This window comes from Adiantum capillus-veneris, chromosome 8 (genome assembly GCF_014529385.1).
Source record: "Adiantum capillus-veneris isolate H3 chromosome 8, ASM1452938v2, whole genome shotgun sequence".
Taxonomy (NCBI): Eukaryota; Viridiplantae; Streptophyta; class Polypodiopsida; order Polypodiales; family Pteridaceae; genus Adiantum; species Adiantum capillus-veneris.
Genome location: NC_140938.1, coordinates 73383164 through 73409760, shown reverse-complemented (window position 1 = coordinate 73409760; position 26597 = coordinate 73383164). Strand labels below are relative to the sequence as shown.

The window sequence follows — 26597 nt, the reverse complement described above, 5'->3', positions numbered from 1 at the left end:
ATCCTTTAGCAGTAAAGGCCTGACACTGCCGCTGGGTGATCTAAGCGAGTCGCCCGTCTCGCCTCAACGTTCCAAGCATTGCTAGACAATAAGGTGATGGACCAGGGCTTATACGACTTTACTTTAATAGTGAACTATTAAAGGCCATTAAAATTAACGATTTAACCCTTAAACAAAGAATCTATTATGGTTAATAATTAAACCCTATTTACCCTTAGAAAACAAGTATTTATTAACAAGTTGCACTAGCTCTTCCTTTGCTTTAGTAGCACCTTTGTTCCTACGACATAAAGCTAGCCCCTGTAATGGCAAGCGAAGGGCGGAGGAAAGCCCGAGCGATTAAGCGCTATATCTTTTATTAGTACAATGCATTTACATTCAACGTAATGGTAGGATTAACGAAAATGCCTTTAAGAGTCTAAAGAGCCACGATCAAAGGCAAGTGAAGAGAAAGCCCAATTAAAGATGCAAGCGTAGCAAAGGGTTTTTCGTGGGGAGGGAAAGCCTGAGAGGAGCAGCCAATTAAAGAACAATGATCGCATTCCTAAATGGTTAAAGACAGAGAGCTTCACCCGTTTAGGTAACCTAGCTATTACGTTGATTTGTTTCATCCTTAGTTGTTTGAGTTCTTTTCCAGAATGCCATCTAGAATGTTATTTTAACACTCTACCCTAGTTTTTTTATGAACCCGGTTGTTTGCGTGGTAATGGATGGTGCTTAATATTCCTTTTTCCTTTCTTTTTCTTTGCTTACAGCTTGCTTTCTTTTTCTTTCTTTGTTTTTCTTTGTTTATAGTCTCGTTGATTTTAAACGCTTTAGAAGAAAATCCTTCTCTAGACAAGTTCTTCTACCGGGTGAAAGAACATCACTTTGATAGGCGAGAGGTAAAAGCGCCGCAACGACAATGGGCTTCTTCGTACTAATCTCTTTTCAAGATTCCACTAACCATGTTGTATGGTTACCCCGGGTGGGGCAAGGGATGTCACGAAAACGCGTACAACACACACCTTAGCATGAGCGAGAGACGATCGGACTTGAACCAATAACTTCATGCTTGCAAAACATGTGTTCTACCGATTAAACTACGCCCCCGCCCTCATGTCATGTGCAACACATATCATATAGGAAAACAAAACTTTTCTTTTAAAGCAAAGAATTTGTGTGGCTAGCGCCATGTAGTCCTTATTCCATTGATGCTCAGGCGGAAGAACCGAAGCTCAAAAAAAAGGTCAGCACGCATAAATCGACTAACTGCTTCTCTCCAGACGAATCCAAAAAAACAAATTAAACGACTATTCTTTCGAAAGCTCTTTTAAGACGCTACGAATAGATAGGCACGGTCAAATGCTAAAAGGGTCATCCATGATATATAGATAGAAAAGGACGCGGTAAAGGGAGGAATCCTTGGGCCTGACCTAATCTCGTAGTCATAGTGCTATCATTGGCTTCTGCATTTAAACGATTAATTTCACAACCGAGCATTCACGCATGCCAGGAAGGCATTGGCTAGATGCCCTTGCCAGCACCTGAGGTCAAATGGCATTTCATCTTAACATGATCCGGCCCCATAGCTTGTTAAGAGTCTATGTGCTTACTGAACCTGGGATGCTACGTAGCGGTTGCCAAGGCGGGACTTCAAGTTGCAATGAATTATGATGATTCGTTTACGTTGTAGAATCAATCGACATTCTTCTAGAAATTTCTTTGTTTTCAACGGAAAGAGTGGCGTTTATGGCATTTCTTCATGCACGGTTGACATAGCGAAGACAACAGCTCTTGCCAAGGCAGTAGCTCTATGTCAATAAGGGCTAGCAACATAGCCTCCTTCTTGCGTGTCCAAATCCCTAGCAAAAGGAAGGAGTAGGTAGCTATGGGGAACCCACATACATCCATTGCATTCTAAGCTAGGGTCCCTTGTCATGTACCGTCATGCCACAGTGGGTTTACATAAAAAAAACTGGGGATGGAGTCGAACCATCATTCTTGGACTGTAAGTCCAACGCATTACCATTATGTTACCTAGTTGGGGGGTGACCAAAGCAAAGGCCACCCCGAAGTAACCGTTATTTATCTAGACTTATCGTCAGGGTTGTTTATTGATTTCCTTAAAATACGAAGAATATCAAAAAGGCCATCATCAAAGCAAACATGGCAATAGATTTTGTTAAGGCAAATCCTGGAGTAACATAACCGAATAATTGTTTGGCTAATGATAGATTTCACGCCACAGGGCTTGTCAAAGGACTAAATACGTTTCCAATACCTACTGCTACTCCTTTTCTCATTCTCGGGTTCATCCTTGCCATTCTCTTTTTCGAGAAGCAAGAAGGGGCAAAGCCAGGAAATTCCCCCCAGTGCTTCCTATTCTCCGGGGTCATTATCGCCCGACCCCGTATCCTGACCGTTCCCTTCATTTCAGCAAGGAGTGTCTTCCTCCGGTTTTGGTTCCCTACATAAACACAAAACCCGGTTCCACCAAGAACATTTAGGCACTTGTGATTGTGCAAGGTGATCCAGCTTGGAAAGCAGCTCCTCTTCTTGTTGTCAAGAAAAGGGGCTCTGGCTCTTTGCCTCACTAGTCTCGGGAGCCTCACTAGTACCCTCCTCCTTCTTGTTCTTCGATGACGAAGGGCTTCCCTCAACTTCGCTTGACGGCCCTGAGCTCAATTCGTGTCCGGCCTTGGCTCCTTCTCGAGTGGAGTTGTCATCCTTGATTTCACAAGTATCCCCTCCAAACTCCTCTTCCCATAACGGCGCCCCCAAAGATGATGGAGGAGGAGGAAACGAGAAATTCTCTGTCGGCGTCGAGCCTTGTTCGGCGGGCTGCTGGCTTGTTTTCGCTTCTAGCCTGTCTTCTGAACTGTCGGAATTGGAAGAATAGAAGTAACAAGTTAAAAAATTGCCCCCGCTTATTCCTTCCAAATTCGTACATTGAAATGGCGACCACTAAGAAAACACATTCGATATGAACTCCCGAGTCACTCTAGAGTGACACCGTATGGGTAACTCTTAACGAACAAACGAAAAGGGTGCCCATTTTTCTTTTTGGTAGCCAAGTTCACTAGAAACTCCCCGACGGCTAATCATCAAAAGAGTTAGACTTTTTGAAGTTTCGAATAGGTTATTTTTCATGGCATCATTTTTTGTTGATGATCTCTTAGTTGGTTACTGGCAAAGCCAATAACCGTAAGCGGAATGGCCACGGCAAGGCGGATCATCTTACATTCCGGAAAAGGGTTGCCCCAATAATCTCCAGACACCATACCAGTGCTCAACTTAATGACGGAGTAGTAGATGATCCTTCCGATCCAGTTTGGCTCATGACTGGCTCATGACCAGGCTTGAACCGGTGCCGTTTTACAGACTCTCTCCTTTAAGTTACATGAGCTGCGAAAGACTAAACTACTGCCAAGCGAGGAAAGCAAAGCTCTTTTGAGATAGAATGTGGGCAGATTGATTCTTATTTGTAGGCAACTATGGCTCCTCGAAGCGAAGAACTGTACGAACTATAACGTAGGCTACCTCTCTACCCTTCGAAACTCAACCAACTAAACTCTCGGTGTCTATGGCGTTAGAGTGAACTTCGTGCCCAAACGAGCACGCAGACACGGGGATTTCAAAATACCTTGATCAAATAGGGTGTCGTTTGCTTAATTTCCTCGTCCGAGCAATGAAACAACTCTCTATATTACGTAAATAATGGGAGGCAGGGAAACGTAATTAATTGTCTGTCCGAGTGGCAGGGAAAAGGTATTTTGAAATCCCTGCAACCAAGCAAGCACTGCCTGCGGCACTGCTTTAGTAGCAAGAAAGGCGGTCGAATGGTAAGCCTATCTGTCCATACGGTGGTCTACTTACTCGATTCTGCAGCTACCGCGGCTCTAGCCGGGGCCAATTATGCCACTTTTTGCAAGGTGGAATGAAGTCTTATCATGAACCGTGATAGATTTCTATGACTGCTCGACCGAACTACGAATTAGTGAGGGATAGCTATACCGAAATACGTAATAGCTACTGCTTATTCGGTCATACAAAAGGGAAGAGCCAGTATGAAAAAATTGAACCCGTAGACGTTAGTCAACACTTTGCCCTTCAACCACCGAAGATACGTATTTTATAACTGTTTGTCTAGTCAATGAACGTAGAGGCTTTGCTTTGTATTCTCGAAGCTGCTGCTTAGCGCTGATTGCTTCATATCCCTGAAATGAAGAAGCTGCAACTGTTTGGCGTTGTCTATGGCTATGATTGCATCGCGGCGGTTCATGCACGGCACGGAGACCCTTCTCACAGTTGTCCTGACGTTAACTAGCCGGGGCTAGGGAACTGAACTATTGGTAGTGTAGTGTTTGTTAAATGTAAAGACATATCCTTTAGCAATAAAGGCCTGACACTGCCGCTGGGTGATCTAAGCGAGTCGCCCGTCTCGCCTCAACGTACCAAGCATTGCTAGACAATAAGGTGATGGACCAGGGCTTATACGACTTTACTTTAATAGTGAACTATTAAAGGCCATTAAAATTAACGATTTAACCCTTAAACAAAGAATCTATTATGGTTAATAATTAAACCCTATTTACCCTTAGAAAACAAGTATTTATTAACAAGTTGCACTAGCTCTTCCTTTGCTTTAGTAGCACCTTTGTTCCTACGACATAAAGCTAGCCCCTGTAATGGCAAGCGAAGGGCGGGGGAAAGCCCGAGCGATTAAGCGCTATATCTTTTATTAGTACAATGCATTTACATTCAACGTAATGGTAGGATTAACGAAAATGCCTTTAAGAGTCTAAAGAGCCACGATCAAAGGCAAGTGAAGAGAAAGCCCAATTAAAGATGCAAGCGTAGCAAAGGGTTTTTCGTGGGGAGGGAAAGCCTGAGAGGAGCAGCCAATTAAAGAACAATGATCGCATTCCTAAATGGTTAAAGATAGAGAGCTTCACCCGTTTAGGTAACCTAGCTATTACGTTGATTTGTTTCATCCTTAGTTGTTTGAGTTCTTTTCCAAAATACCATGTAGAATGTTATTTTAACACTCTACCCTAGTTTTTTTATGAACCCGGTGGTTTGTGTGGTAATGGATGGTGCTTAATATTCCTTTTTCCTTTCTTTTTCTTTGCTTACAGCTTGCTTTCTTTTTCTTTCTTTGTTTTTCTTTGTTTGTAGTCTCGTTGATTTTAAACGCTTTAGAAGAAACACAAAACCCGGTTCCACCAAGAAGTTTAGGCACTTGTGATTGTACAAGGTGATCCAGCTTGGAAAGCAGCTCCTCTTCTTGTTGTCAAGAAAAGGGGCTCTGGCTCTTTGCCTCGCGAGTCTCGGGAGCCTCGCTAGTACCCTCCTCCTTCCTGTTCTTCGATGACGAAGGGCTTCCCTCAACTTCGCTTGACGGCCCTGAGCTCAATTCATGTCCGGCCTTGTCTCCTTCTGGAGTGGAGTTGTCATCCTTGATTTCACGAGTATCCCCTCCAAACTCCTCTTCTCATAACGGCGCCCCCAAAGATGATGGAGGAGGAGGAAACGAGAAATTCTTTGTCGGCGTCGAGCCTTGTTCGGCGGGCCGCTGGCTTTTCTCCGCTTCTGGCCTGTCTTCTGAACTGTCGGAATTGGAAGAATAGAAGTAACCAGTTAAAAAATTGCCCCCGCTTATTCCTTCCAAATTCGTACATTGAAATGGCGACCACTAAGAAAACACATTCGATATGAACTCCCGAGTCACTCTAGAGTGACACCGTACGGGTAACTCTTAACGAACAAACGAAAAGGGTGCCCATTTTTCTTTTTGGTAGCCAAGTTCACTGGAAACCCCCCGACGGCTAATCATCGAAAGAGTTAGACTTTTTGAAGTTTCGAATAGGTTATTTTTCATAGCATCATTTTTTGTTGATGATCTCTTAGTTGGTTACTGGCAAAGCCAATAACCGTAAGCGGAATGGCCACGGCAAGGTGGATCATCTTACATTCCGGAAAAGGATTGCCCCAATAATCTCCAGACACCATACCAGTGCTCAACTTAATGACGGAGTAGTAGATGATCCTTCCGATCCAGTTTGGCTCATGATTGGCTCATGACCGAGCTTGAACCGGTGCCGTTTTACAGACTCTCTCCTTTAAGTTACATGAGCTGCGAAAGACTAAACTACTGCCAAGCGAGGAAAGCAAATCTCTTTTGAGATAGAATGTGGGTAGATTGATTCTTATTTGTAGGCAACTATGGCTCCTCGAAGCGAAGAACTGTACGAACTATAACGTAGGCTACCTCTCTACCCTTCGAAACTCAACCAACTAAACTCTCGGTGTCTATGGCGTTAGAGTGAACTTCGTGCCCAAATGAGCACGCAGACACGGGGATTTCAAAATACCTTGATCAAATAGGGTGTCGTTTGCTTAATTTCCTCGTCCGAGCAATGAAACAACTCTCTATATTACGTAAATAATGGGAGGCAAGGAAACGTAATTAATTGTCTGTCCGAGTGGCAGGGAAAAGGTATTTTGAAATCCCTGCAACCAAGCAAGCACTGCCTGCGGCACTGCTTTAGTAGCAAGAAAGGCGGTCGACTGGTAAGCCTATCTGTCCATACGGTGGTCTACTTACTTGATTCTGCAGCTACCGCGGCTCTAGCCGGGGCCAATTATGCCAATTTTTGCAAGGTGGAATGAAGTCTAATCATGAACCGTGATAGATTTCTATGACTGCTCGACCGAACTGCGTAGTGAGGGATAGCTATACCGAAATACGTAATAGCTACTGCTTATTCGGTCATGCAAAAGGGAAGGGCCAGTATGAAAAAATTGAACCCGTAGACGTTAGTCAACACTTTGCCCTTCAACCACCGAAGATACGTATTTTATAACTGTTTGTCTAGTCAATGAACGTAGAGGCTTTGCTTTGTATTCTTGAAGCTGCTGCTTAGCACTGATTGCTTCATATCCCTGAACTGAAGAAGCTGCAACTGTTTGGCGTTGTCTATGGCTATGATTGCATCGCGGCGGTTCATGCACGGCATAGAGACCCTTCTCACAGTTGTCCTGACGTTAACTAGCCGGGGCTAGGGAACTGAACTGTTGGTAGTGTAGTGTTTGTTAAATGTAAAGACGTATCCTTTAGCAGTAAAGGCCTGACACTGCCGCTGGGTGATCTAAGCGAGTCGCCCGTCTCGCCTCAACGTACCAAGCATTGCTAGACAATAAGGTGATGGACCAGGGCTTATACGACTTTACTTTAATAGTGAACTATTAAAGGCCATTAAAATTAACGATTTAACTCTTAAACAAAGAATCTATTATGGTTAATAATTAAACCCTATTTACCCTTAGAAAACAAGTATTTATTAACAAGTTGCACTAGCTCTTCCTTTGCTTTAGTAGCACCTTTGTTCCTACGACATAAAGCTAGCCCCTGTAATGGCAAGCGAAGGACGGGGGAAAGCCCGAGCGATTAAGCGCTATATCTTTTATTAGTACAATGCATTTACATTCAACGTAATGGTAGGATTAACGAAAATGCCTTTAAGAGTCTAAAGAGCCACGATCAAAGGCAAGTGAAGAGAAAGCCCAATTAAAGATGCTAGCGTAGCAAAGGGTTTTTCGTGGGGAGGGAAAGCCTGAGAGGAGCAGCCAATTAAAGAACAATGATCGCATTCCTAAATGGTTAAAGACAGAGAGCTTCACCCGTTTAGGTAACCTAGCTATTACGTTGATTTGTTTCATCCTTAGTTGTTTGAGTTCTTTTCCAAAATACCATGTAGAATGTTATTTTAACACTCTACCCTAGTTTTTTTATGAACCCGGTGGTTTGTGTGGTAATGGATGGTGCTTAATATTCCTTTTTCCTTTCTTTTTCTTTGCTTACAGCTTGCTTTCTTTTTCTTTCTTTGTTTTTCTTTGTTTGTAGTCTCGTTGATTTTAAACGCTTTACAGAAGAAAATCCTATTCTATTTCTTAAGCCTCGTGCTATGTACAAACCAGTTAAGTTATGAAGCGACCTAAAGCAGAGCAAGTGGTTTCACGCAAGAAAAAGTTATGAATACCCAGCCATGTTACTGTTGATAAACAATCTTTGAGATAAACTCGGTGCCGTGCCCCTTTCGCTTACTTGTGCGATTCCCCTGGATTTTACTCGACGCATCGGCCTTCAACGCTTCTATTATCATTAAGATGTATATGGGGACAGGGGGCAGACCCCCGAAGAGATTCAATGAGACCACTCGAATACATAGACAACGTGCCATTTCATAAGTAACTAGGAAAAGCGGGGCCACTAGCTTATTTCCTTTTTGCCTTCAGGTTTTCTTTGACTTTTATAAGAACTGCGAATCTTTGGATAAGCAATTATTGTTTATCAAGCGCTTCTTCTCAGATGTATTCCTATATAAGGGCATCTATCCAAAAATCTAAGTGCGAAAAAAAGAAGCCATAACTATCGGTTGGTGGATTTTGAAATTTCATCTTTCAAACTTTTTTTGTTTTTTGTATCCAAGATTGTGGTTTTTCATCTCTTGTATCCATAACCTTTTTCTTTTCGCTTCGCTTTTGGCCTCAAGGCTTCCCTTCCGAGAAGACAAGACGGCTTATCCCCTCCCTAACGCCGATACAATCAAAATGGTGGACCGAGAAAAGATTCGTGAACTATTACTGCTTGCTGCCAACGACACATCTTTAGTTTATGACATTTAGCCTCTTTCATTGACAGTGTGATGAAATGGGGCCGTGTCTTGGATAAAGTCTAAACTCTGTAGAAAAAAGGCTATAGGCACGCACATATGAGCAATAGCTCTCTTGTGTTTTGTTTGCCCACATGATACGTGTTGTACATGAATCGAGGACGGGGGCGTAGTTCAATCGGTAGAACGCATGTTTTGCAAGCATGAAGCTATCAGTTCAAGTCCGATCGTCTCCATTCGTATACAGATTAGCATATTAAATAGAAATCCAAAAGAAAAAAGAGAAAAAACGCTCTCTTTTTCGTGTTCTAGCTACCATCAAACAGTCCTCCTCGGATAACTCGTCCAATCCGAGAATAGCTATAATATCTTGAAGTTCTTTGTAACGCTGCAAAGTCTGCTTAACCCTTTATGCCGTCTTGTAATGCTTCTCACCCAGAATCCAAGGCTGTAGCATAGTTGACGTCGAATCCAACGGATCCGCGGCCGAATAGATACCTTTTGCTGCTAAGCCTCTTGAAAGCGCAGTTGTAGCATCTAAATGTGCAAACGTCGTAGCGGGGGCTGGGTCAGTCAGATCATCCACAGGTACGTAAACTGCTTGAATGGAAGTTATTCATCCTTCCTTGGTGGAAGTAATTCCTTTCCTTTCCTTCCCTTTCCTTTCCTGCAGTAATCCCATTTCCGTACCAAGGGTAGGTTGATAACCTACGGTGGAAGGCCAATAAAAAAGGGTACTCAACAACGCATTAGCGTGCGGAACCAAAGCAGCCCTTCACTCAAACTGACTCATGCGAATGCGGGATGAAGACAAGTGAAACCAAGACCCTAAGGAAACGCACGTTGGAAGAACCAACGAGCCGTCCTAGCCGCGCCTTAGCTCGCTCCTTAACCGTCCCCTTTACTTTGATGTTGCATGTTGATTCAGAATGCACTTCTATTGGTATCTTAAATCTCAAATGTGTTGTACGTCCATTGCTGAGAAGTAAAGCTGCGATTCTCGAGGATGCACATGCTAAAGCGACATTCTGTTGACCACATACATGACAAAGTAGTGCATTATAGAGATAAGTCTTCCCAATCCCACCGGGTCCATCAAAGAAAAAAACTGTCCATTTGATGAGTCAACTGCTTGCATGATTTCGTTATAAGCAACTCTTTGTCCACAATTCAAAGATGCTTCCATACGAATGGCTAAAGTCATTTGCTCGTTTGCATTGAACATCCTCTCTTCTACTATCAAACCACTCCCACATCCAGATAATACAGAACGGTCTACTTCGGGCATCCCAGAGTAGTCACAAAGTCGTTTCCCATATGATTGAAGCAGAGACTCCAACCTACATAATGCTTGATTCTTAGCTATCTCATGACATACACCCTCATCACTTGTATATTCATGCCAATCATAAACATAATCCTCAGAAAGCTCCAAGGAGAATCCGTGCCACATTGTACCTGGACATAATGGATCACAAAATACCAAGATATAACAAATAGTTTTCGTAATTGCAGGCCGGTACTTGTACATGATGCCTCTTGCAAACACATAAACCATTCATCATCATTTTGTAGCAAACCCCTGGCACTGCAAGCTTCCTTGAAAGTGGCATAAGTTTTTCCGTTGAAAGTGTGAAGCTCCTCAAATGATTTACAACCCTTGCATATGGTAAGCAGCATACGCAAATAATAAAGATCGCCTGCATTGGGAACAACATTGTACATTCTCCCGATAGTATCACCTATTTGCCTATGTGATCACACTTTATTAGTGGGGTTCCAAGCCCATTCAGAGGGAAAATCTATGTATAATAAATCATTTGCTTCTGGATATTGTTGATTCGCTACAAACCACTCTGTAAGTGTTGTGTTCCTATTATCATCATTATTCACCAAATTGGATATGTCAGTAGAGTCTCCATAAGCAACCATATTCTGTTGTGGAAGATGCACTTGCAAATGCAATATATCAGGCTTTTCCTCATGCAATGAGAATCCAAAAATTCTCTAAATTGCCTCCGATGTGGATACATAGCGTGCATCTAAATAACTCTTGATTTCATCAAGAACACCTTCTCCATCTTGGAGCACAACCGTGGCCCTATCACGTCCTTTGTACACATACTTATAGAGATACTTCACTAGTGATATGGTTGAGCATATCTCTACATTGATGTGAGCTTTATATCTTAGAGACAACAATGGGTTATAGGGAACAATCCATCTGTTATCAAGCCTCTCTTGCTTTTGAACTACATATTGACCATCATCTCGCCGCATATACCTTGGATATCCATCACCATCAATAGAAGTAGATTCACAAAACTCGCGTGGGTATTTGAATCTACATCTTCGATCTACCATGCATGGAGCATTTGGATCCAATGCGCCACAAGGACCATGAACATTGCAATGACTCACAACATCATACAAATCAGGAAATAAATTTTATCTGGAAGTTCAACACAAACCATTCTATCATAACGCCACATCTCAGTCGGCTTATATTCGGATGCAAGAATCAGTAAGATATGAGCATGGGAAAGACCTCTCTTCTGAAATTCTATCACACAAACATGTCCAACAACCTTTCCAAAGATAGACCTTTTAAGAAGCAAGTCCATCAAATCTTTGAATTTATGATAAAAGACACGTGTAGTCAAGTCAGGACGATCAAAAGCAGTCTGTCCTGGCAATAACGCATCTTCTATTTCCTTCCACCTTGGGTTGCATGTGAAAGTTATGAATAGATCAGGATTATCTCTCTTACGTACAATTGCCATAGAATCTTGATAGAGGTGCTGCGTGTACCGAGGCCCCCCCACAAAAGATGAAGGCAATATAATTCTTCTTCCAACATTAACACCCATGACCCCATGTGCATTGTCACTGGAAGCAAGCATGTCTGCAAGGCCTTGATACACTTCTACACGAATTGATCTCTGATTGTTTCTATACCATAATAACCTTGACTTCTCCATAGTACTATAGGCATCAACGATGTACTGCTGCAACAATCGTCCTCCACGTAAAAGGCATTATGTGGTGTCACTCCTAATCTGCAACCTAAAAGTGTAGTATTGTTTTTGTGTAATAAATTGTTGCTCATTGGGATTTTGAGGTATATATAGATGCCACCCATCCTCTCCATTAAGAAATAATAGAACATATAGTAAAGGCATATATGATCGATGTAGGTTGGAGATCCTTTTAAACCCCCCATCACGATACTGCAATACAATATCGCGATGGCCGATGTTGCTCTCATCTCCTTGCCCTGGCATAATTGCTGCAACCTCAGATCCACGTGGAGCTAAATATTGCCAACCATTTGTACGCTTTTCAGTAATGACCATCTTCATGTTTGGGATTCCTTCATTCCACATTGTTGTAGCAGCAAACCAAAAGGCATTTGCATATGGGTTAACACGATGCATCATAGCCTGCAAACTATGCAAGGAATCTCTATCTAAATCTGACACATGATGCAATCTATTGTTGAGCTCATTCTCTGTATCAAAAAAGTACAATTATGCAAAGCGAGGGATCTTGTCCACTCTTTTGCACGGTGTCATGGGCCCAATATTATGGTAGATGGCACCGTGAACTTTAAAAGTGTACACACCTCTCCCACGCGTAAGTTGCTCATCAACATGAGCACCCATCTCCCAATTGTTGGCAGCTCCAATAACGGAAGGTACTTCTAAAGGTCTAGTGCTTTGAGCATTTGTAGTACAATTTTCAATATGCATATCCATTGCATCCATTTGTTGACCGCCATGGCTTAAATGCATGATATTCACACAATCTCCTAAAATACCCAATGGGATTCTTTGCAAAGATCGTTGAGCCCTAGCCCGTGATGTTTCTCGCCTAGCTTTTCGAGAAATGTTGCACAATCTAGCTCGATGTGTGTGTCCTAGGGAAAAAATCCGTGGTCCGGACACCATCTGTGTTAAATAAATTTTTTTAAAGAGTAATCACTTAGGGTGACCGGTTTAACACCAATCAAAAGGTTGTCAATAAATTTGACTCTTCTAAATAGGAAGATTTGCATCTATCTAATATGAGCTACCAATCTACTTGTCCATGACCATAAGTTTGGCATGAATAACTTTTCATTCAAAACTCCTTTCCTCCCCCTTTCGCTACCTCTCCGTTTGTCTTTCTACCCCTCCCTATATCTTTTTATGTTTTCCTTTTTGTTTATTCCCTACCCCTAAAACCTTCTTTCCTCCCCTCGTCTCTCTCTCTCTCTCACGCACACGCACACGCACACACGCACACACACACACAGCTTTCCATGCATGTGTTCCTCTGAGAGAGAGAGAGAGAGAGAGAGAGAGAGAGAGAGAGAGAGAGAGAGAGAGAGAGAGAGACTACAATGATAAATTGAAGTATTGCTACATCACACACACACACACACACACACACACACACACACACACACATAGAGCATTTCATGCATGTGTTCATGCGCGCGCGAGAGAGAGAGAGAGAGAGAGAGAGAGAGAGAGAGAGAGATACTACAATGTTTTGCAACATCATTAGTTCAAAAAACATCACATTTTAGGATAGGATGCAGTAACACCCCCTTGTGCGTTAAGAGTGGCAATGATAATTTGAAGTTTTGCTACATCATTATTTTTTAAAAAATACATTTTAGGATAGGATGTAGTAACACCCCCCTGTGCGTTAGGCATGACAACACGAATAAGTCTCCTATCGATGGCATTCAAGCGATTAATTGCAATTTTTAAGGTCTTCATCTCAAACACTAAATCTGCTACATGCGCTTTCAGAGCTTCAACTTGCTCCTTGTGTTCTTTGAAGGTCCTAATCTCAAACCCCAAACCTATTACATGTGCTTTCAAGGCTTCAACTTGGTCCTTGTGTTCTTTGAAGCACAAAGACAATTGTTGCACAACCTCATTCTGGAAATTTTTCGTGAATGTATAGAGTTCATGGTTGATTGATTTCCAAACGTGCAGTTTCATCCTTGATACCCTGCAATGCTAAAATCACCTCCTATCGAAAGGTGATGTGGTCTTCTTCACCTTGAACTTGTTTGCAAACCTTTTGTAAGTAGTTTTTGCACTCTTGTTGGACAGCTTTGTTGCGTTCACAAAGTCCATGAATGATTTGTAAACGCTTTGAAGGACCCTTGCAATTCAATTGCCCCCCCTGATTTGGCCAACTGCTTTGCATCTCGCACGCTATTGCGCTCTGGAGGTGTACTAGGCATGATGACTTCATTTACATCATGATCTCCTTGAGTAACATTCCCAGAGTCGGAAGAAGGGCTATCCATCACTGAAAGAGAATAGATGCATCAATTAATTGCAACATGCATCAATTAATTGCAACTAATCATGAAAATGTATGTTGGTAACCATACATGTTGGTAACAACATGTATGGTTAAGTAGAAACAGATTATGATGAAGTGGAACAACCTAGGTCTAAAAAGAGAGAGACACTTGTCACTGCTTAGTCATGGAGATGCATATAGCATGGATATATATACAGAGGGAGATAGATAGATAGATAGCTCGGTCGTGCTTTCTTGCAGCAACGTCGACAGCTGTGGGAAAGCCCGTTATGTGGCAAATTATAATTAATTATAAACCTAGTCATTAGATTCATATAACATGGATATATATAGAGAGGGAGATAAAAAGATAGATAGAAGGGGGGGGGGGGGGGGGAGAAACATGTATAAGTGAATTATGAAAATCTAGGTATAAAAAGAGAAAGAGATTTGTCATTGTCTAGAGAGAGGGAGAGAAAGAGAGAGAGGGACAAACTTGTCATTGCAAGCCATTAGATGCAGTATTTCTCATGGGCAAGCCATTAGATCATTGCAAGCCATTATATGGTGTCTACTTTCACGACTGCTAACTAATTTTTGGTGTCATGGATTGTGTTTAGTCATGAATACCATATATACAAAGTGTTGAACCTATCCCATAAGTATATATAGTCATTATTACCTTGCCGACGTCTCAAAATGCATTCCACATGACCATTGACATCTTCGAGTTCTACTCGAAATGAGGCACTATTCCTTTTTCTACAATCGTATCATCACAATATAACAACTCGAACATTTTTGGGGAAAAATGTGTCTCAGCTATTTCAAAAATGCGGATTGAAGGCAAGAGGAAAAGGAGAAATTCCGCCGAGAAAAATAGCGTAAAAACCCAAAAAGTATCCCTGATTTTTTAAAATTTCCTCTTGGCAAACTGAAGGACAGGAATAAGTCCGAACATCCCACTGCCAAGAGTAGGTGATACCAGTTTTGAGAAAATATAGTTTCCAATGGAATCTTGAGAGATCCAAGGCTCTGAATTTTAAAGTAAGTGCATAAAAGGTCTCTCTTTCAATCGACGTATACACAGATGCACCTGCAGTTCCGCGCCCCCTGCATGCAACGAACCTCTATTAACATGCTGCCTCGCCAGGACGTGGGCAAATACACCATGGTGCATTGCAAAGAGGGAGAGGCCTCCTTGGTTTTCTGCTTGTGGCCGCTAATGTTGATAGCATGGATGGGAAGGAGGGAAGAGGGCATCCAGATTTTGCAGATGGGCTACGATAGTAGCATTGTTGCGTTGTGAAACGATGGTTGACGACGTACAGCAAGACCAACAGGCAAACCCGCTTGGGGGGGGGGGGGGGGGGGGGGGGGGCGGGGGTATGCCTAGCATGGATAAAATTTCCGATGAGGTAGATAGAGGGCACGCGCAAAAAGGGTATGGGGTAGAGGAGGCATAGGAGTGTCCATCAGAGAGAAGGAAAGCAGTGTAGTCTATGGCAAGGGGGCAATGTGATTCAAGGAGGGCTCTCAGAAGCGAAGCAAAGAAGGCATAGGGCGAGAGGGGCATAGGGCGAGAGGGGGGCAAAGGATAGAATTTTCTTTTGTAATGACTTTTTAAAAAAGACTCACCAGTAGGTCTCCCCAACATCCCACTGCTTAGAGTAGCTCCAAGGTCCTAGCATAAACATTTTTTTGAGCTTACTTACATAGAGTAAGTATAGAAAAATTCAAAGGAAAAAATATTTTCAATTCATGCACTGCTGTTGGGGTGGCAGCGGCGTTGGCCGCATGGGCGACGATGGAGATGGCTTGCTCCTTCACACTTGCTTGTTGAGCAACATGGCCAGCTGGAGGGCGACAATGGAGATGGCTTGCAGCAGTCGCTTCAGGCTACGCAACTCATCATCAACTGCGGCACGTGGAGTTTGGTTCTTGCTGCATGCGGCATGGCGCTCAGCCGACATTTGCGACCTGGGCTGGCCAGGAGCATGCGAGTGGGCACACTATGTTGCAGGTTGGCACACCGCATTGCAGGTTGCGGCATGGCGCTCAGGAGGCAGCTGGAGTTTGTACGCATGGCGGGTCTGAGTTGCACTGGCTAGGTAGTATAGCGACGGGGCCAGAGGCAGGTGGAGTTTGTCTCGCTTAATGTCACTCCAGTTATAGAATCTACACCCCCTCAGTACACAGCCTCGCCCTCAATTGCAGAGAGAGAGAGAGAGAGAGAGAGAGAGAGAGAACCTGGGCAGCTGGTAGTCAGCTGGTTGCGCCAATGAAGAGAACCGCCTAGCAACAAAAATAACATTAGCTGTCTACATAATGTGGCGAGAGCCAAATTGTAGAGACAGAGTCAGTATCTCGCTCACCTTGCAACAACGTCCTTGGGTAGCAGCAGCGAACCTTTTCATTCATCAATGCTTTTATATCACGACGGCAAGGTGAGTTGAAGGGTCATCATTTTCTTGTTTTCTTGCAAGGCTGGCTCCTCAGCTCGCCTAATCCTTAGATCGCCTCGCCTGAATATTTGAGCCTCATCATTCATCAAGGCTATAGAATAGAATTTGAGCCAGAATGTGCTTTTGAAGACACGTAACAACCTGAATTTGAGGCTCGTTGATAAAGAGTATAGATTCCTTGTGCCAATAAAAGTGCAAGATCCTAAAAGGTGATTGGTTGAGAGCCTATCTTTTTCTGACCTTCTTTTGGAACAAAAGTGCCCCTTTAGAATCAATTTTCAAAGTTTTGAGATACAACTTGCACAAATTTCTAAAAAATATCAATGTTGGTCTTGAAAAATGCGCCTTGAAAAGACAAATCCAAATATATCTGCACATCTCATATTTTCATTGAATAGCAAAATCCCCCTTGTTAGGTGCACATTTACTGGCACCTTTACCCTTTAAAAAAACACTACTAGACCTGTAAAAGGTGGGTAGCAAGAGCCAAGAGGTACATATACAAAAAGTGGTTGTGTATCTCAGAGAACAGATACATAATGGAGGATGTGTATCAAAAACCAAAGAGGGCTTGTATCGGTCATTGCGATGTCCTCCATGGTGAGCGTCTACAGAAGGTATCTTCCATGCCTCGTCAATATAAATATGATCCTTTGCGACAACCTCCTCTCAATCACTCAATATACCTTTGCTAATGATGTGCCTTGTATCCCTCCTCTGGTCTTGTCTCTACTCAATCTTTGGATGGAAGAACATTGTTATCGTCTCTAGGTGTCTCCCGGTGTGTAACCTTGCTGATTGTTGCTGAATCTCCAACAGATGAGAGGCCAAGGCATCTCTCATCTTGGTATCTCATATCTCTAGAGAGAGACCAAAAACCCTCTCTAAAGAGGTAGTGAAAGCGGCCATAGGGGGGGGAGAGAGAGAGAGAGAGGAGAAGAAGATTGTTTTAACGTCGGAGAGAGAGAGAGAGACTCACTTCATATCTAGTTAAAACAGCCCAGATATCCTGCAATCAAGGCACTTCTGGGACAGGATGCCCATCAATACTTTGCGTGAGGGCAATATTGATTGAAGCATCGCCAAGCACTACATCTTTCTTCAACAGTCTTGACTATCACTCTCATCGTAAATGCTCTCGCCCATAAGAAGGTCATTGGTGAGGTTGCATTCCTTCAAGGTGCAAGCATAGGTGAATGGATTCGGAGAAAAGGTCCCTTCAGCATACGGTCCACAGCTTCCTTGCCATAGGCATTGTCGGCAAGTGATGACATTTCTGAGAAAATGCCCATCAAGAACTTTTTATGCTTTCGTGATGGCACTGAATTTGGCATGCATATCGACCAAAGCACCACCAAGCGCGACATCTTTCCCCAACAGCCCCTGACGAGCAATCTCATCATAAATCCTCACCCATGTCAACATCTTGCTTGTTTTTACTGGATGCGAAGGGAAAGCCTCTCTCTAGATGCAATCACCTATGCTTGCACCTTGAAGGCCTGTGTGTCCTTCAAGGTGCAAGCATAGGTGATTGCATCTAGAGAGAGGCGTTCCCTTCGCCTCCAATAAAACACAGGCCCTCAAGGTGCAAGCATAGGTGATTGCATCTAGAGAGAGTCCTTCCCTCTGCATCCAGTAAAAACATCACAGAGCTTTCTTATCTTCGCTTAGCCCTTGCTGAGCATATCCTCTTGTAGGAGCACTCGAAGACGCATCCTTGTCAGGCGAGAAACCCTCAATTTGCATCTGGTTAGAACAGCCCAGAGCTTCCTTGCCACAGCCATGTTGGGAATACGACCTTTTGGACAGCAAGCTCGCACCACATTTGACACACATTTTGATCAAAGCACTGTGAAGAAGAACAGCCCCTGACTAGCAATCTCATCATGACTTCTCTCACCCTGTGAACGTCTTGCATAAGACCACAAGCCACAGGCCTTCAAGGTGCAAGCATAGGTGATTGCATCTAAAGAGAGGGCTTCCCTTCGGTCCAGTAAATCACAGGCCTTCAAGGAGCAAGCATAGGCGATTACATCTAGAGAGAGGCCTTCCCTCGCATCCAGTAAAAACATCACAGAGCTTCCTTATCTCAGCATAGCACTTGCTGAGCATATCCTCCTATAAGAGCACTCGCAGACGCTTTGTTGTCCCTTCCCTTTGCATACAGTAAAAACATCACAGAGCTTCCTTATCTTAGCATAACCCTTGCTGAGGATATCCTCCTAAAAGAGCACTCAAAGACGCTTCGTTGTCAGGCAGGAACCCTCAATTTGCATCTGGTTAGCACAGCCCAGAGCTTCCTTGCCACAGCCATGTTGGGAATACGACCTTTTGGACAGCAAGCTCATCAATAAGGGCACCACATTTGACACACATTTTGATCAAAGCACTGTGAAGCACAACATGTTTCCCCGACAGCCCCTGACTAGCAATCTCATCGTAACTTCTCTCACCCTGTGAAGGTCTTGCATAAGGCCACAGGCCTTCAAGGTGCAAGCATAGGTGATTGCATCTAGAGAGAGGCCTTCCCTTGGCATACAGTAAAACACAGGCCTTCAAGGAGCAAGCATAGGTGATTACATCTAGAGAGAGGCCTTCCCTTCGCATCCAGTAAAAACATCACAGAGCTTCCTTATCTTAGCATAGCCCTTGCTGAGCATATCCTCCTATAAGAGCACTTGAAGATGCTTCGTTGTCAGGCAAGAAGCCCTCGATTTGCATCTGGTTAGAACAGCCCAGTCCTTGCCACAGCCATGTTGGGAATACGACCTTTTGGACAGCAAGCTCATCAATAAGGGCACCACATTTGACACACATTTTGATCAAAGCACTGTGAAGCACAACATGTTTCCCCGACAGCCCCTGACTAGCAATCTCATCGTGACTTCTCTCACCCTGTGAAGGTCTTGCATTAGGCCACAGGCCTTCAAGGTGCAAGCATAGGTGATTGCATCTACAGAGAGGCCTTCCCTTGGCATCCAGTAAAACACAGGCCTTCAAGGAGCAAGCATAGGTGATTACATCTAGAGAGAGGCCTTCCCTTCGCATCCAGTAAAAACATCACAGAGCTTCCTTATCTTAGCATAGCCCTTGCTGAGAATATCCTCCTATAAGAGCACTCGAAGACGCTTCGTTGTCAGGCAAGAAACCCTCAATTTGCATCTGGTTAGAACAGCCCAGAGCTTCCTTGTCACAGCCATGTTGAGAATACGACCTTTTGGACAGCAAGCTCATCAATAAGGGCACCACATTTGACACACATTTTGATTAAAGCACTGTGAAGCACAACATGGTTCCCCGACAGCCCCTGACTAGCAATCTCATCGTGACTTCTCTCACCCTGTGAAAGTCTTGCATAAGGCCACAGGCCTTCAAGGTGCAAGCATAGGTGATTGCATCTAGAGAGAGGCCTTCCCTTCGCATCCAGTAAAACACAGGCCTTCAAGGAGCAAGCAAAGGTGATTTACATCTAGAGAGAGGCCTTCCCTTCGCATCCAGTAAAAACATCACAGGGCTTCCTTATCTTAGCATAGCCCTTGCTGAGCATATCCTCCTATAAGAGCACTCGAAGATGCTTGTTGTCAGGCGAGAAACCCTCAATTTGCATCTGGTTAGAACAGCCCAGAGCTTCCTTGTCACAGCCATGTTGGGAATACGACCTTTTGGACAGCAAGCTCATCAATAAGGGCACCACATTTGACACACATTTTGATCAAAGCACTGTGAAGCACAACATGTTTCCCCGACAGTACCTGACTAGTAATCTCATCATGACTTCTCTCACCCTGTGAAAGTCTTGCATAAGGCCACAAGCCTTCTAGGTGCAAGCATTTGAGATTGCATATGGAGAAAGGCCTTCCCTTTGCATCTGGTTGAAACAGCCCAGAGCTTCCTTGCCACAGCCATGTTGGGCATATCCTACAATCAATGTGCTAAGAGAGAACATCCCGGAGACTATACCCTTCAAGAAAGCTCATCAATAACTTTATGTGCTTTTGTGAGGGCTTCACATTTAGCATACATTTTGGTCGAATTATTGCCACGCACGACATCTTTCTCCAACAGCCTCTTATCCTACATCAATATGTTCCAAGTGAGGACATTCCAGAGAAGATACATCCTGGAAACAAAGCCCATCAAGTACTTTATGTGCTTTCATGAGGGCATCACATTGGACATACATATTGGCCAAAGCATGACATCTTCCCCCAACAGCCCCTGACTAGCAATCGATACATTCGAAGTGAGGACATTCCAGAGAAGATACATCCCGGAAAGAGAGCCCATCAAGTACTTTATGTGCTTTCATGAGGGCATTACATTTGACATACATATCGGCCAAAGCATGATATCTTCCCCCAACAGCCCCTGACTAGCAATCTCATTCTGTATCTTCACACCCATGTGCAAACGTCTTGCGTAAAGCCGAATGCCTTCAAGGTGCCAGCACAGATGATTGCATCTGGAGAGAGACCTTCCCTTTGCATCCGGTGAAAACAGCACGGTGCGTCCTTGGGCATATCCTTCAATCAACGCATTTCAAGTGATGACATTCTGGACAGGACGCCCATCATGCTTTCATGAGGGTACCACATTTGGCATGCATACTCACCAATATGCTCCCGAATACACGTCTTTCTGACAATTGTGGAGGTCCACATGTATCATACAGACTCGGTACAAATCCTTCTTTTGAGCACAGGCTTTTAGTCTGGTCAGAAAGGAAAAACTCGTTTCTTTTGACTCCTCATCATGGTCTTCTTGTCTATGCTTGACTCCCGTAGTGAACCTTGCTTCTTCCCTAGTTTTGTCAGTGGATTTGCTGCTGGTCTGTGGACACAAAACCGGTACTAGTCACAGACAATACTAATCAACCATGCATCTGGTTAAAACAGCCCAAAGCTTCCTTGCCACGGCCATGTTGGGCATATGTTGCAAGTAACACGTTCCAATTGATGACATGCAGCCCACAGAGGATGCCCATTAAGAACTTGTCATGCTTTGGCATACACATAGACCAAAGCAACGCCAGCAGGACAACCAAAGGGAGTGTGGGTGTGCCGTGTTGCCGTTGCTACCTTCGTTCTGGTCTCCCAGCATTGCTATTCACCGCTGACGTTATACGCTCTACTGTTATCAATAGGGAAAAGCTACCAAAATACCCCTAAAATTTGGGGAAATTCCCATAATAGCCCCTCACGTTTCAAAAATTCCCAAATTACCCTTCATATTTTGCCAGTATTTATTTCCCCAAAATTTCCTCAAAACTTTTCCAAAATTCCCCACATACCCTTGTTGTTCTGGGCAACGTCTCGAAACCCTTTTCTTTTTGCAACTCTCCATCGAAAGATTAATTCTCCCTCAACCAAAAATGATAGAAGTAGGATTTTGGATGGTATTGTCTGGGCAACGTCTCGAAACCCTTTTCTTTTTGCAACTCTCCATCGAAAGATTAATTCTCCCTCAACCAAAAATGATAGAAGTAGGATTTTGGATGGTATTGTCTGCACCAAAGCTGAAATGGCATATTATTAGTAGACACAATTTTCACAGTTTAAGTTTTGGCCGTGCTAATGGCCTTAGGCTCATTTGGATTATAGCTTGGTATTGCACTAGGGACACACTCATTTTGAGTATGATTTCCTAGGGTATATATCTTGTGATGTAAATCAGCAATGTTGAGAGAGAGAGAGAGAGAGAGAGAGAGAGAGAGCACTAGGGTACTTTTCTTGGAATATAAATCAACATTGTTTTCTCTGAGAGCACTAGGGTACTTTTCTTGGAATATAAATCAACATTGTTTTTTCTCTCTCTCTCTCTCTCTCTCTCTCTCTCTCTCTCACTCACACACACACACACACACACACACACACACACACACACACACACACACACACACACACACACACACACACGTCGATGGGGGGAAGGTGTTAGAGCATCATGTTTTCCTTCCAGATGCTTCTGCTGCTCCTCACAAAGTTTCTCACATGTACATTAGCCCTTGGTTGTGGGTTGGCCACTTGTTCACCTACATGTTTTGGGATCTCAAGCACACAGGGTTTTCACATGCCGCACTTTGTCCATTACATGCCTACATTTTCATATTTTTGGGATGACAATTTCATTTTGCTCATGGTAATTGATAAAGACATTTTCTTGGCCTTACTTTAGCTCAATAGATATGTGGCCTATTGGGCTCTCTGTCCTTTGTCTTGTATCATTTGTAGAGTTTTCCATACGGAGTTATTGTGCTTGGTTTCCTTTTGTTCATCAATCCCTCTCTCTCTCTCTCTCTCCCCCCCCTTGTCTCTATCCTTCCACTCCACATTCTAACTTACTTGGTATCAAAGCAATAGGTTTACTGGGACTCAATATGCCATCACCCCTACCTAGATCTGTGTTTCATTGCAAAAGCCCAAAAACCCACGTGTGTTTTTGTATCGCTTGCCTTTTGATGGTTGGGTGTGTTTCTTGTAACGATTTTCCTTGCTTCTCTTTGGATTGAGTCTCCCTCACTCCTAGCATCTTCCTTCCTTGCGTATGTATCTCTTTGCCCTCCTTACATTTAATTCTCGCATCGCGTTAGATAACAAAAGCCGTAGATCCCTCCTCAAAGAGCCCGCGTGAGATAGTGATGTGTGTGTGTGTGTGTGTGTGTGTGTGTGAGAGAGAGAGAGAGAGAGAGAGAGAGAGAGAGATCCAAAAACACTTCCGAGAATTTTACCCAAAGCAGTGCAAGTGTTTAGCCAAAAGGTCTATTTTTGCCCAAAAGCTAGGCTTGCTTTATCTTGATCGATTCTTATCCTTCTTTTGGCCTCTACCCTTCAATTTTGGCCAATTTAATGTATTTAAATAAAATCTTCTTAACTAATGAGACCATAAACTCCCTGTATTTGCTTTTAGGGTTAGATGACCTTAAATTGTTCTAAGGTACCTAGCTTCTTACCCACTAAAATTTAGCATTCTTTTATATGGCTCAAGGAAATTCCAGATTAGATAATGTATTATATTTTATGAATCTAAAGCTAAGCATTATTTCACACAGAAATTTTTGCTTTGATAATGGACGAATCTAGACCTTTGAAACCCAGATTGAGGCTATAATGGAACCTTAAGCTTTTGTAGATCTTTTAAAATCTCCAAGGCTTAAAAAGAATGCAATTCTCTTGGCTAGAATGGATAAAACATCACATGGTATACACATGGAGTCACATGGGGGTAGTGTGGCACTTAGATCAAGAAGGGAAGCAACTCCAAGGCTTGGAAGCCCTAGAACTTGACAAAATGGGGATTGAAGAAGCTGTCGGTGGTCTATAGGACCTCACTTGACCTAAAATAGCATGCTAGGGTGAGTTCTCAAGCTAGGGACAAGCTCCTATAGTAGGGGAAATCTTCTACTAGGCCCCTTGCTTGGCAAAACCTATAAAAAGTCCTAGATACCTAACTCACACACACATGGTGTTGGCATTGTCATAAAATCTAATATCTATCCAACCCAAATGATTTTCTCATATTAAACTGATCATTTAATGTCGAAGAATAAATGGGAACAAGGGTTAGAATATAGACATGTGCTTACAGATCTATCTCAATACGGGGCCAATGGTAAAGGGCTCCAAATGAGAGATGGTCTGCCAAAGAACAAGGCTAACCAATGGAGCTTAAAAGACCTTAGGGTTAGCTTCATTAAAGACCTCCAATAGTTAGTCTTAAAAGTACTTTGACCTTAGGTAAGCTAGGGTTGTGCTTGAGGCGGGAACCCGGCCCAAGCTTGATGTGATTGTCGTGCCTAATGACTGAGATTCTTGAGATGCTTGAAGTGCTTAATGATTGAGATGCTTGCCATGCTTGAGATGCTAGGGTTGTAGTTGAGGTGGGAACCCAACCCAAGCTTGAGGGGCTTAAGGGATGTGATTATGGTGAGAACTGGGCCCAAGGTTGAAGGCCTTGAGGTGTCACAAAAGTCAAAGCATGTCCCCACAAGGAGGGGGCGAGCCATGCAAGAAGGGGGGGTGGTTTCTTTACCACTCTCTCTCCCAAAGGGCACTCCTTGCCCAAGAGGCAAGTAGGACACATGTCAAGCCCCTAGCTAGGTTACCCTCAAGGAGTGTCCAAAGCCTATTGGTTGGCCTCCTAAGGGGTCCAATGAAAATTAAGTAGATTTAATTAATCATTTTTGCATTTATCAAGTCCTGTCTCTCAAAGGGGAAAGGGGGACACTTGTCCCAAGGCTAGCATGATTGCTTGGTATGCATCCTGCATGTGATTGGCCAGGTTTGCAGAGGTCCAACGAGATTTAAGCTTGTGCTAGAAGAGGGGGTCGGACCAAAGCAAGTAGGGGGCATGCTTGAGGGGTATACTCTACCACACTCACTTACACACACTCTCATTGTGTATTGTGCAAAGTACAAGCGCTCCCTCTCCTTCTCCAAGCAAGTAGAGAGGTTGAGATCCTACACCAACACTCTTGGTTATGGAATGCAAATCCAACCAAGAGCCATGCTTCAATGCTTAAGCTTTCCATCTTCTCCATCTTCATTGCTATGCTATTATGTATGCTAGCAAGAAGAGTGATAATAAGTGAGGAACTAATTCTTTCTCCTATGTAAGGTTTCTTCTTCCTCTTCCCTACCCTCATTCCCTCATTCTCTGCTAGCTCTCTCCACCTTCGAAGGTGTTTGAGATCTTGGGACTCAGCCTTGGGATAGTTAATGCTTTCCACAAAGTTTATGCTATGCTCGTGATGCATGAAGCTTTCCATTACATTGCATCACCTAGGTCACAAGGAACAAAATGATTGTATTGTACCAAGTCTCTCTTGATGGGAGAAACTATAATACCAATGCCTATTGGAGGGGTGACTAGCTCCACATAAATCCGGTCCTCAACTTTTGTCATGTTCTCTAAACTCTCTCTCTTGCAAAAGTATTGTTCATGCCAAGTTAACTAAATATTATGTTTATATTGCTACCATCCATTAAGTTCACCCGCTATGCTCACAAAATAATTTCACAAAAGTACTTTCTCTAATTTCCGCTACTCTCAAAGTTAATAGGCATTTCCATTACATTGGTATCAGAGCATTTGATTTCTCATTTCTTGCTTAAGAAGAGAGGTCCTTAAGGAGCCTATAAATGGTTGATTTTGTTAATTATATTGGGGTAAGGGGGACTGGGATCTATTATCGGTTTTGTTGAGCCCACTTTGTAGGATATGGTGCACACCTCGGGAGTTTTGGACTTAATAATGGGGTCTTTTTAGACTTGCCTATGGCTTTACCATTATTGAGCCATAAGAAGTCTGAAAGGAGGTAGCCCTCGGCAATTCTGCAATATTAGACCCACTCTACTACTCTCTATAATTAACCACTTTGAGCCGTGGGTGTAGATACTTAAGTGCCGATTTTCAAAGGCGAAGAGGAGTGGTAACTAAGGTTTTGAATTTCCAAAGCATACACTAAGTACACAAATTTTGTTAACATGGTTGACAATAACCAAGAGAGTAGAATGAGCATTGATAGCTTTGATTTTGCACATGAAGGTGCCAATGATGATGCTCCTATGTTTGTCAATTACTCGTTACTAGGTTGCAACAAGCTATGGGCAACCCTGCCGAAGTTACTCAACAACTTCGCGCTTATGGGATTTCCCTTCCTCTCCAAGAGGAGAGAGAGCTTAGGATGCCTCTTGAAGAGACCCCCAAAAGAAGACTCTCTCCCAAACGAGAGGAGGAATCCAAAGAGCAAGAAATCAATGAAACTTTAAGTTCCTTTGAAGATGTGGCTCCACGAAGATGGCGGTCTAGACAATCACCAACTCCTCCCAAGAGGAAACGTTCAACCCACAGTCCTTCTCCTCATCACTCTGAAAGGGAAGTGAGGAAACAAAGGAAGAAAAGGGCAAGAAACAGGTCACCCTCTTCTCCTTCTTCTTCACCTTCCTCTTCTTTCCACGAAAGCTATGGCTATTCTCTTAGAGAATACAAGAGGGGAGGAAATCGCAAAACATACCCTGCATGGCGAAGGTCACAAAAGCTCAAGAAGTTCAAAGAGGGAGGAAAAAGTATCTCTTTTCTCACCTATGATGGCACCTTTGGTGCCAAGAACGAAGTATTGGCCTTCATCAAGCAATTTGACGCGGCCTTTGGAGACGAGGGCTTCATA

The 26597-nt window shown here is 43.3% G+C and overlaps 1 protein-coding gene across 1 annotated transcript; it reads right to left on the bottom strand.

The window, feature by feature from the left end:
- Window positions 1–11074: 11074 nt before the first annotated feature.
- LOC147452367 (uncharacterized) lies at window positions 11075–11638 on the bottom strand. Its single transcript, XM_086519243.1, has one exon. The coding sequence runs from the start codon at window positions 11636–11638 to the stop codon at window positions 11075–11077; it is 564 nt and encodes a 187-aa protein (XP_086375369.1).
- Window positions 11639–26597: the final 14959 nt, after the last annotated feature.